Genomic DNA, 13290 nt, shown 5'->3' on the forward strand with positions numbered 1-13290 from the left:
TCTTAAAATAGTTATTAAATATTTTCTACAGAGAAAGGAAAATTTCTGAATGCTTTTGAAAATGGTGTATGTCACTTTATTATGGAGAACAGGTCCTTCATTTCTGCAAGACAGCACTGTTTAATTTTTGCAACTAAATTGAAGATATAAGTATATTTAGTAGGAAAGAAAAAATTAGAATTTGTTGTATTTTCTAATCTTGACATATTTTTGAACATCTTTTTAACTAGAGGGGTTTTTTTTATGAACTTACTATCTCACTCCCTTGACAGTATTTTCTCTGCTAAGTTCTCTGAATTTTGTTCCTATGTATGTATACAAACATCCAGGCAACATCAGTCTGCAGCCATTAAGAGGTAGCTGTAATATTCTTGGATGTGTTCCCACAGTATGAAGTTGTTTCTTTGTACAAGTTTAATCTGAAGGCACCTGTCCAACATAAATAATAAAGAGTGTTCTAAAAATACTCAGTGAAGGAATTAGGTGTGTACTGGAAATACAGTCTTCTGAATAACCAATTACAGCTTTTAGGAAGAAACAACCAGAGGGAACAGTTTGTTACAAGAGAAATCCTTTAAATTGTAGGTGATTTTTTCTTCCTGTGGTGATTTGGATCTGATGGAGCACCAGACGAGCTTGGTGTCTTCAGAAGACGGAACAAGGGAGCAGGAGAACATGGATGATTCAAACAGTGAACAACAATTCAGAGTCTTTAGGGACTTTGATTTCCTAGATGTTGAGCTGGAAGATGGGGAGGTACAGTATATTTTCTTTGAAACAGCTTTTTTATTAAAACAGTTTTATACTCTTTCTACTAAACACTACTCTTCTTGTAACATAAAACTTTAACTGTTTAACTATAAACTTAATTTTGAGTTCAGACTGTTATAATGTTCACTTAGTGTTTATTTAAGTAGCATAACAGTAAAAGGCTACCACACCCTTCCTTTCTGAATCTACTTTAGGAAACACTGCAACACTGTTACTGGAAAATAAAGCCTCTGTTCTAGTACCTTTTCAGTGAATTTGCTTTTAAGTGAATTTATTTTAAATACAATTTATAAAGATCTAAATTGTTAACAAAAATATGTTCGCTTATTAAAAACCTATAAAATGAAATTATTCCAAATCAGTTGGTTCATTAGTAACCCTCTAAAACATTAACTCAGGCCTTCAGGCTGCTGTTATTCCTGCAACTGCTGATGAAATCACTAATGTTTAGAGAGCTATACCTTCCATTCTGCTTAGATGTCTGGGATTTCATCATTTCCTGCAGGAGCTAAACAAAATTCTGAGGGCCCAGATCAAGTCTTGACAGGTGAAGCCTATCAGCTCACCTTGAGCTGAAACTGCTGAAGGGAAAAAGTTGAAGAACTGCTGAATTTTTGGGGTACACCCTTTAATTTCTTTCTGTTTGGTTGGGAAAGCCCAAAAATTAATATCCATTGCCAAACAAATCTAACATTTTTGTTGCTATTTAAAATTTCAGAAATTGTTAGCTCTTTTGAAGGACTTAAGGTGCAGATGTTCAGCAAACTGAACAGTTTAATAAATTGTCTTGTCATAATCTGAACTCAGTGTTAACAAGAATTCTCTCAGGCATTGCTCTTAGCCCTGAGAAGAACAAGTGTACAAGTAGAAATAGTAATTTTTCTACCTATTTGTATTCCAGTAGTAAAATAATTTTAAGGTAAACAGACCTCTGAGGTGTGAACTCATGTACATCTGAACTTTTTCTTTTCCAATGAAGAGAAAGATGAGGGAATGGAAAAAAATGTCACTAAGTCCTTATTTTTCCAAGTCTTGAATTTCTGTATCAAAATATAGTAATTTTGGCTCACAGCTGCCCATGAGTTTGCTAAAAAAAATAAAAGGGTAGCTGGCAGCAATGATTGAAAATACATTAGACAAATAATATGAAGGATCTCTAATGCTCAAAAAATGATAAATGATAAAACAACACCAGGTTTTTTGTCAAAAATATACTGGCTGCAGTAATTGTTGTTTCTTAAATGCTTTCAAGATACTACAAGGATTTGACACTGCAATTTTGACTGAATATAACTTGATAATTTTTTGTCTACTGAAATTCAGGAATTTCTTCTTTCTCTTTACCAGTTAAAACCATACAGAGAGCATATTGTGAAGAAGAATTCCTACCAAAATGAATTTACCTTCATGGATTGTGATGCTGTAAAGATTTCTTTTATACATGTGGCTAATTTCAAGACTGAGGCCTAAATTAATTGATATCCTAATTGTCTTAAATTGGTCATGAAACAGATACTAAGCTTCTCTAGTTTTATATGAAGTAAAATGAAAAATGTAGCCTTTTACTTGATACAGGTTTAAAATTGCAATGGATCTGAAGCCTTGCATTCCACAGTTCAGTCCAGACTGACTTATTAGTTTTTTAAAATTAAATAGATACTTTAGCCAAATTCAGAGCTGGTGTAAGAGTCTACTTCCTTAAGCTAGCAAGAGCAACATCAAAAAAATCATCCTCAGACCACAAGATGTACCTGTTTGAAATTTGATAAAGATGTGAAAGCAAGTAATAGTTATTTTCCAACTTAAAAGATAGGCTGAAGAGTTGAGGTTTCTGTGATAATATTTGTTACAATTGTAGGCAAATGTTTGTCTATGATGTCTTTATTACAGTAATTTTACATAGATTCTTTCTATTTGTTTTTCTATCTGTTATATCTGCTACCCAGGAACTTCAGGTAAGAATGCTACTTGAACTCAGATGTGCCAGCATATGTTATGCCTTCTTGCAAATTTGTATTGTAGAATAACATCATAGTTTTGCTGTTACCTCCCCCCTTCAGTGTGTGCGTGGAGGGGTGGGGTGTGCTTGCATTTCTGACAGGTGCTTCATTTTTTTGTCTTGTATTAGAAATATTTTTGAGGTTTTTTTCAAAAATTCTGCTTCATTTTAAGTTTGCTTTTGACATGTTCAGCAGTCTTCACAAGTTTTAAAATATCTTACTTCTAGTTATCAGTGTTTTTCAAATTGAGCCATTTCTCCTTTTGGTATCTTTGTGCATGATTAATATGTAGAAACTTCATTATTTATAATAAAGTTTGGGCCATTTGTTCCTATGGGCAAATTATATATAATTTCTAGCTTTTCAGTTGTGGTATATTGTCTTCTGCTAGCATCTTGCTAAAGCTGATGCCTGAGACCTCTTAAAAAAGTTGCATGCCAGACTGAATTTAACTGAATAAGTGAATTAATTTCTACAGCTTAATTTAATTCCTCTGTGTGATCCTACCAACTTTGCTGGACTCATTTACCTTCTTAAGAAAACTGAAAAGGCACATCACCGGTTGCTAGTTTGGGACCTAAACTTGCAGTTTATCAATGTATAGAGAGAACTAAAATGATAGAGAATTCTAATGAGTTGTACAAATTATAAAAAAAAATCAGCAACCACAGTAATTTGCATATTGGTTTCTGATAGTCTGTACATCAGTTATTGTGCAAACACAGCCCCCAAAAAGTCTCTGTCTCAAACTGCCTGTGCTCTAAAAGCTGTATCCATATGGAAATACTGCCTTACTATGCAGTTCCACAACACTTATGCCTATACCCTACAATATCTGAGCGATTCCACTAACTTTGCATACTTTGTCAACATGGTAAGGATGAAAACTTGTGTGAAAGAGGTTTTGCATGATTCTTACTGGCTCTACAGAGGAGCTTTACTGCTGTTCCCCACATAGGATTACTTCCCTTTTTATTGTGCTGCTGTCTCTCTTTTCCACTGGGTTGTGGTAAAGTTTAAAGCAGCTGCAAGGGCACATCTGATCCTTTACCAGAGGGTGTTGATTGTGAGTTGTTCTGTGTGGTACTTGCTCACTGCTGGCCAGACACATTTATAACATGTGGCTGTATTCCTCTGAATTGATGTTTATCACTGGTGACTTTCCAGATAGGAGATAGCTTTCCTCCTGCTGTAGGTAAAAATCAACAGCTTCTCAAATACATCTTTGCTCTTGTTAACTATGAAAGAAAGATTGGTTTCACAGACTCCAAAAACAACAACTCCATCTTCATAGACACATGTTGACCTCTTGTTTAAATTCATTATGATTATAAGTGCCCCTGTAGCAAACTTATGCTAATCCAAATACCATGGGTATTTGAGTTACAATGTTTCATCTCTATTACCCTTTTCCCTCACTTTTAATTCACTGCCCCTTCTAACTGCATGCCCTGGAAGTGTCCCTTTTCATTTTTCTTCTTTTTGCTGGCTTCCTTCTTTAAGACATTGCAGAATAAAACTGCAACAGGACATATTCCCACGGACATTGGCTGCAATGTTTACCGATAGCTTTACTAGGCATCATGAGGATCAGGGTGTGATGACCGTCATCTTTTCTTGCTTGCTTATTTGTGTCATTTTGTCATTTGTTAATTCTGTAACTGATGTGTTTGTGGAGGATGTCTCATTGCTGCATGTGTCCTACAGCCATTGTGGGGTAGGATGGACAACCAAAGAACTTGTTAAAATAAATAGCTTGGAACTGAACAGTCATTTTTATGGTTTAAAGAGACCTAACTTCTTAAATCTTAGATGTGTTCTGTTCTCTTTCCACACAAAACTACCATATGATACCAGTCCCAGGATGAAAACACAGGGTTCTTCCAATAATATGTCAGGCTTTATGACAATTTCATGTTCTTGATTATAGTGCATTCCTTAGTTATAAATGTTCTTTTGAATTACAGTTCTTGGATTTCTGGGTTGCCTTTTTCCTTAAAAATATTTTTTTCTGTTTTTATCATGTTTGTTCGTGAACAGTGAGCTTAGTGTCACAAAACTGAACTTCCCCTCTCCCTCAATTCATATTCCATGATCCATTGCATTAAAGGGTAATGATGAAAAGTAAGATCAATTTGTGGAAGTTTGTTGATTGTTAAGGAGTAATTGCAGTGTAATTCATTGCACTTTATGCAGTTTGGTCCTCATTCAGTAAATGTCTGAGTAGTCCTGAATGGGGATTACTCAAGTGTTTAAAATTACAACTCTGCTTAAGGGACCTCACTCAGCTGAGACCTCATTCTCTATGATTGCGCATAATTTTGATCTGCAGAAGCCCAGGAAATACTCATAATCAGTGATTGTTTTTTAAGCAGAACTATATTTTTGTCAAATTGATATTTAGAAGATCGCTATCAGCTTGAATTTTCACCAATTGACTTGCTTGTTTAAGACTGTTGCAACTTACAGAGAGTCTTGTTTTAAACAGTCAGCCCTGAACCTTAAAAAGAAACATTTTTCTCTATAAATTTCCTTCCCATTTTAATGCTGGATTGAGGGCTTTCACCTAGATAAAGTGCCCAAAACTGCAGCTGTATACTTCTGGGGAGATCTTTCTTGATGTGTGAGGCCCCTTTTGCCTCTGTGGGTCTGTGGCAGGAGCAGTTGTGGATGTGGTCCTGCATTTGCTGGAGAGGAACCTGCCCAGACATAGGAAGGGAGTGAGAATTAGGAAAAAGGCATACAGTCCACTGCAAAATATATAAAGTAAAAAAATGGAAAAATGGTGGAAAACTAATTGTCATTTTTGTACATGAAAGAAATCAAGTGATCAGTTCACCAGCCTTACAAATGGTTATACAATTTGCTTAATGCACTCAGCTTTATGTAACTGCATGTGGGATCAGAACTGAAAGTCAGTATAAAATGGTTGTCGATTTGACTGTGTCCTTTTTAAAATGTGACATCTCAGGCAATGCTTATCAGGCTGCTCTCAAAATAAAGTTTCGAATAATTCAAATATATTCAAGTTACAAAAATAAGCAATACGGGCCTATAATAAAAGTTAAAAAGGTGTGCTGCTTTAGGTGTCACATTTACGTGTAAAGGGAGGGGCTTGTTCAAATCTACTCACCATTATGGTTATGTATATAATGCAAATAATCTAAAATCTATAACATAAGGTTTTGCAATTGAACCATTGTTTTGAACTGTGCTCCTAATACTTTTAAACACCATGGAAAAATCCCCTAAAATTGCTTCCAAACTTTTCTTTTGCCTGTTATTGCTCTACTGGTATTGAGGAGTGTATATATGGACTTACAAAACCAAATTCTTAAATTAGCAAGTGCATGAAAAACATCTAATACTGAAAAGAGTGAATGCTCATTTAACTGCCATTCCACGCTTCTGCTCTTATCTCCAGGTGATCAAAAAAATAATGCTTATATCAAGTTTTTATTATATTTTTGCATAAAAGTATTTCTGGAGCTAACTTTGATTAGGTCTTTGTATATGATCAGTGTTAAATCAAGAAAGCTGACCCTATATCTGATTTCAGGGTGAAAGCATGGACAACTTCAACTGGGGAGTGCGCAGACGGGTCCTGGACAGCCTGGACAAGTGTGACATGCAGCTGCTGGAAGAGAGCCAGCTCTCAGGGGAGCACGCCCAGCCTGAACAAAATGAACCATGAGGACTCCGATGAGTCATCAGAGGAGGAGGACCTGACCACCAGCCAAATCTTGGAGAACTCAGACCTAGTAAGTTGCAAACTTGAAATTTAAGAACAAAAAAAGGAGTTGTGTTTTTAAATAAGATGGGCTTTTAGTTTCCTCTGCCCAGGGGCAACCTAATCAGCTGAAATTGGTGGGTGCATTTTCACTTATTTGCAAAGGTAAACAGGATTTTAATGCAAAGTTTGAAACACAGGAAACATCTTATTATTTGCCCCTTTTTTACTATATGACAATTTTGCACAATTGGCCAACAGTAAATCTTTCTGATGTATTTAATGCTTAAAGAAATAGAACAAGACTCCAGGTTGGTAAACAGCGTCATATTTTCTTTGTTCGCTTCAGGGATGTTTTAATAAATTTTTTGTGCGGAAACATCGAAAGCGTTGTGTCTGTGTACAGGGCTGAGAGCCATCATCACTGCTCTTTAAGACAATGTCTCCTTTACATGTTTATGAAAGCAGTGTGTGGTAGGGTAGCTGTATACTTAGTTCTTCATGCTTCTGTTGTCTTTTAAACAGATTATAAATCTTTCCCCATCTGAGGATGCAAATCATATTGACTCACTTTCTACATCATGTGACACAACCTCAGAGACCCTCATCATTTTAATATAGGAACATCAAGCTTTGATGTGTCTTTGCCTGATATGAATAATCTCCAAGTGTCTGAAGGACCTAAGGTGAATACATCTTTTTCTTTCTTTTCCAACTGGACTGTATTTTATATAAAACTTTTACAAATTATTTTTGCTTATACTTTCATAAAGGATTTGATCTGTGAAATCAAGTACATTCTGGCTTCCTCTGTAAATACCATAGTACAATACATTCAGGCGCTCTTGCACTTTCATACTGTTTCCTTTCTACTTATACTTTCTTCATTAAAATATTTTATTTATTGTTTCTTAAGTATATTGTGCTACACATGCACCAAAATAGTACAAGCTCATTGGAAGACAAATTCATGAACTGGCTACAAGTTACAGCCCCAAGGGAATATTCTTTTGTTCTTCATGCTGATTTAAAAGAATGATATGCCAACTCATGTGGTGGGTGTATGCGTGTATTCTCTGACATTTTTTGTATGTGGGGACCCATTGTACAGTTGTGTACACTGGATTCAGTACTTGCCTTTTGGCAGACACTCAGAAATTTTAAATTCATGACTGCAATTTTAAGCTATCCGGGGGGAAGAAGGCAGGATTTGCAAGCATATGACAACCATGTTCAGCACAGTTTATTTCATAGAATTGTATCAGAAGATGAACACAGAGTAAGGCTGGTAAATTATTATCAATATGGGGATGGCTTCTTTAATTTTCTGTTTGATAATACTTGCTTGTGAGAGACCAGGTGAACCTACCCTTCTCAGTGTCCCTCCAGAAATATAATCTAGGGTGAGGTCTGTGTGTGAATTAGTGACTTTATGATACTGTTGCCTCATGTCAGTAAAGCTTCTCTGTCATGTCTAAATTGTGTGATTTCTGCAGAAAGAGCAGTGTATGAGCAGGAGAAGAATATGTCTTGTGTAATCATTGGCTGTCATTCCACTTCTTGCCCTGGGTCCCCTCCAAATGCAGCCACACAAAAAAATTGATACAGTATTGCTAGCACTGCATATAACAGAAGTAATGGAGACTTTATTAAAGAGGTCATAGAAAAGGAGATTGGAACTGTGCCGAGTATTGAACAAATTTTTTGTGTCAGAAACCTCTGCAGGAAAAAGAAAGGACAGAAGGAGGGTAAGGATAGGAAAGGAGGGAAACTTCTGAAAGTAGTGGTTGTGGAGAAGGTAAACTCATTGTTTGTCAAAACAAGTAGACGAGTAACCGCGTAACAACCATAAACAGCACAAGTTGGCAGAATTTCAGTTCAGGAGGCAGCAGTCAGAACAGATATGTTTGCAGGTGGTGACTGCAGCTGATCTCCAGCTGCAGTAGCTGTTGGTACATACATTAAGAATTGCAAATCACAGTTCAGGAGTCTCATATATGCCTGAGGGTTTAGAATCTTTACTGTCAAAATTTCTTTAATGGCCCATGGGCCAATGTTCATCCAAAAACTGAAAAACTTTAGAAAAAATGAGTGAAGAATGTAAAATCACAGTAGTTTCTTGTGGGGTTGACAGGCAAATTCAGCTAGTCCTCGTACAGGTTTAGACATTGGTGAAAAACATAACCCAGGTTACTAGCCTTACAAAGATGTTTGAATTGATAAACACAGATTGCCTTCTTAGTGGTTTTTTGCCTCAAACTTATTTTCTACTAGTGTGCACACTTCTGTATTTTTACTCTAAACATGTTGGAGTCAATATAAACAAAATTAAAATGTCTGGGTTTATATTTATTCTGAGGAATAAGTTATCCAGTTTTTAGTCAGAAAACTTGAAATTTGCACCTAAATAATTTTTACATAATTTGATAACACAAAACCTGAGCACTTTCCTGTTTCTCTTTTCCTCTGAGTTCTTCTTTTCAGAGAGCTGATGGTATGTCAGCAGTGCAGAGGAAAATTTTTGTTACTTCTTTAGCACTGTACAAAAATGTTTAGTTGTTGCATCATAAGCAAAAACAAAAATATCACCTCAACCTTTAAATAGATGCAGCAAATGAGAGAAACAGGCTGATTATATAGGCCTCTTCTCAAATGTTTGAGTGCTAAAATCCAGATATTATTGTTTAAAGCACGGAATCAGTTAAACTTATTTGCTATTAAAGATAGTGATCACAATAATTAATATAATACTTAAAAGCTGTTAGAAGACAAATGGATAATGCTATGAGGGATACAAAGATTCAGATGGTGCTCTGTTATGTATTTTTCAAGTTATTTCAACTTACAGATTTCTGGAAGTATACTACAATCCTACATGAATATTCAGAATCTACTTTTTTATTTTGCTTTTGGGGCATCATATTGGACTCCAGTGGGTGAAAGGCGTTTGCTTCCTCTTTCTTCCTGCCCTACCCTATCCTATCAAAATGTATTTTCCTCATACAAACACTGTCATTGCAGTGAAGAAACCAATGATTCTTTCAAGCTAATATTTAATATTTGAAAGTGGTTAATACTAATTACTTCTTGAAGAAGCATGAAACATTTACACTTCTTAGCAGCTGATCTGGTTCCTATTCTGATAATTCAGCCATATAGCTTTTATTTCTGTTTTCAAGATGGCTGGTGCTCTGATTGATTTCATTCACCCTGAACTCAGGACTGTTCCTCTCTCTTTTGCTTAGAAAATAAAGCAAACCAAAAAAGCATTCTTCTACTTAATTTCTGATCCTGTCTTTTCTGATATAAGTCTTGTTTAATTTTTAGAAATGCAAATCCCCAGATTTTATCTGGGATCCAAGCCGATTTGGTAAACTGAAGAGGGCCACTTTTCTCCTTTAATTCCACTTGCCACAGATTTCCCTCTCTACCAATTGCCAACACATGTATGTACATGCATATGTGCCCAAACATTTGAGCTATTCACTGCAGTCATCCCTAAAGGAACTGCTTTGCAGGATGCTATGGATGATGCAGACAAAAGCCAAAAGATTAAAACTGAAACAAAATTTATTCAGACTAAAAATGCAAGAGAAATCGGAATGTTTCAAAAAGAAATCAAGAGCTGTAGGTGCTAATAGAAGAAAATGGAAGGAAATGAGAGAAGCATAATCCTTTTAATGTAAAATCTTTGGATTCTTCTTGAACGTAAATGATGTACTAAAATTAATTCTCAATTCTAAACATTCATATAGTCTTCCAGATGATGATTGTTTTCAATTGTTTCAAATCAATTTTGAGAGGCTTTAATACCCTCTTGGACACCATCAAGTGTTAAGTGACAAGGACAGCCTGACAGTAAAAAGAACCCTATTGTTTTTCCGGAAAAATTACTTCCCTGCTATGTTGCCAAATGCATTGAAATCTGAAATTCTTTGCTAGACAAGTTGAAGAAATGCCTTAAAAATAATATTTATCCAAGACAGTGAGTTAAGCAAATACAGCATTGTTCAAGAAGTGTAACTTGATTCATGTAATTTATAATTTTTGGCTTTATATCTGTGCAGTTTAACATATTGTCAGGTGAGGTTTTTTCATAAAATGCTTCTATTTATTAGTGGAATTAACTTACTAATTTGCTGTTTTCTAAGACATCATCATTCACTCCCCTAGGCTGAAGCTGTACATGAAGAACAAGATATACCAGTCCATGAGGATGACCTTTCAGGGTCTACAAATGAACTTCCTGGAGCATTTGAATGCAGTGATAGTCTTAGTCTGGATATGACAGAAACTGAAGAGAAAGTTGGCAGGCTGGAACAGTTTGCTAGGTACTTGTATATGCTATTATTCATGCAAGTTCTTTTACACTGTACAACAAAAGAGGTAACAAGGTGGTGGTTAATGGAATGACTGTTCTGGCCACAGGAGTTATAAAATTCTCATGATTTTGGAGCAATGAGAAGACAACACCCTAATTACCTGCATAATTATCACACAACTGAAAAAAACCCAAAATCAAACCCAAGCTTGTGCTTCTAGGAAAAACAAATTTATGATGCAGTTAGTCATTATGTATGTAATATATTTAATCAAAATAAAAAGAAGGATTTTTAAAGATTTGCAGTAATGGAGATGTGACTTAACTTAACCTGTTCAACAGATCAGGCAGGTATTCATACTTTTGATTTCTCATGAAAGGAAGTCTCAGTGTTGTCAAAGATCTCAGCTGTATACTCTTAAGGCTGCTGGTGGGTGTGACTAGACCTCAGTATATGTTATAGGCATCAGGATTTTTTCCATGCCATATGGAGCTCTATCACATTTTGGATGTTGAGTTAGACCGCAATTAGCCTGTATTTAAGGAGATGAGAGGGGGAGAGGGGAACAAGGGGGGGAGAGGAGATGAGAGGAAACTTCACTCCTGTGAAGTTTCAGCCTTCTTCCTTCAAATGATGGTACAGTAAAACAATTTAGGTGTTCTGGGACGGAGGAAAATAGATGACAATGGCCTGAAAATAGGGATTCTGATTTGGAGTTTTCCTCATTGTAGCCAACATCTTGTCAACCTTCAAAAGTAATTTGAAAGTTCATGAATATTTTTAGAAAGGTGATATAATTGGTCCTGTGATTATATGTCTCTGTTATAGCATAGTTTATCTGCCACCTTCTTGGTATTCTCCTTTCATCACCTTTTTTTTTTTAATCCTTCAGTTTTGGAGACGTTGACCGAAACACCTCCCCTCCTCCCTCACCATTTTTTTCTGCCATCCTGGCTGCATTTCAGCCAGCAGCATGTGATGATGCAGAAGAAGCCTGGCGTAGCCATATCAACCAGCTCATGTGCGACTCTGATGGTTCCTGTGCAGTTTATACATTTCATGTGTTCTCTTCCCTGTTTAAGGTGAGAAAACAAGTTTAAGATACAAAATCAAAATGTTTAAACTGTGTGTGGCAATTAGTAGTTCTTGAAAACAGTACCAGTAATGAACTACTAGATAGATAACCATTGTAATTTTGCGTACTGTGGAATTGGCATACTACATTTTCATGCAGAACTGTCTTCTATGACCTGTTTTGTCATAAAAATAGTATATATCTCATACTTCCAAGTTTGGAGGTAACATTATAGAATATGGATCCACTTTAAAGAGTGTTTTCTTCAGTACTTTACAAATAGTCTGAAACAATAAATGCAAGAGACAAGGAAATAACCTTTTTAATCTCAAAGTATTGTTAATCTGTTCTTTTATCCCCAACTCTTGAAATCTGCACATGCCCCTCTGAAAGTCAACATTATTAAATGTTTTGTACCTACTCATCTGAATAGAAATATCCAGCTGCCATCATATAACATAAATTCCAGAGACTGAGTCTGAAGACTAGAAATACATTTCTCCTTTCTAAAACTGTATGCTTGCAAAGATAACAATCTTGCAAAAAGATAATGAGAAAAAGGGAGTCAAATGCACAAGATGTTCTAAGAGTGACTGCCTGGTTTTACCCATAATTAGTTTTAAAGCCTTTTTAATGGTTTCTCCTGCAGCTGCAGGATGTTTAGCATGCTCCAGCAGCATACATAGCAGCCAGGTAACTTTGTGCAGAGTTTAAGTACCCCTGATCTCAGAGTATGCGACTTTTTATGAACAATTAATACAATTATTACAGTGTTAATTAATGTACAGTTGCAAGATATTTTGATATCTCTAAGATTATCCTTATAAGAAAGAAGTATCATACACTAAGAATCTCTTCATGTTTCCTCTATGCTCCACTGGAGTTGAATGTCTTTTCTAGCTGCACATTGTCCTCCTTTAAACATTACACCACTGTAAATATGAGTGTTTTATAAGCATTCTTTTAAACACTGATAAATAATCATTTGGAAGGAATAAAACCCACTGCTGACTTGCATGTTAGTCCTATGTTTCTTCATGATGTCAGCTTTTCTGCCCTTACCTCAGTCCTAGAGGTTAATTGCCCTGTTTAAGTGTTCTGAGAGTTATTTGTTCTTTTTTCTTCTCTTTGAAGAAGTGAAAAGGAACTGGGGTCGCACTTCTGAAGACTAAACAAATAATACTGTGTAATGAAAGACCTAAACATTACTTGAAAAGTACCTGTTTAACTTGAAATCCTAGTATGCACACACTACATTTGCTGTTGTGCTTGCCCTGTATTCAGAATCTTCCCTATTCATTTTCTTCACTTGATATTGGAAGAGAAAGAAAAATGTGTTAATAATATCAACAAGCGACCATTTTTAGCTGGGGTTACAGCTGTATTTTTAGT

The 13290-nt window shown here is 35.7% G+C and overlaps 1 protein-coding gene across 1 annotated transcript in view; it reads left to right on the forward strand.

Annotated features, from left to right (window-relative positions):
- Positions 1–13290, forward strand: part of FRY (FRY microtubule binding protein) — a 190523-nt gene that overhangs the window by 159378 nt on the left and 17855 nt on the right. The window contains 7 exon segments of the mRNA XM_064645493.1: positions 586–756; positions 6331–6429; positions 6431–6532; positions 7027–7096; positions 7099–7187; positions 10675–10832; positions 11716–11905. Coding sequence (XP_064501563.1) covers positions 586–756; positions 6331–6429; positions 6431–6532; positions 7027–7096; positions 7099–7187; positions 10675–10832; positions 11716–11905 — 879 coding nt within the window.

The sequence above is a fragment of the Pseudopipra pipra genome, chromosome 2 (assembly GCF_036250125.1).
Source record: "Pseudopipra pipra isolate bDixPip1 chromosome 2, bDixPip1.hap1, whole genome shotgun sequence".
Taxonomy (NCBI): Eukaryota; Metazoa; Chordata; class Aves; order Passeriformes; family Pipridae; genus Pseudopipra; species Pseudopipra pipra.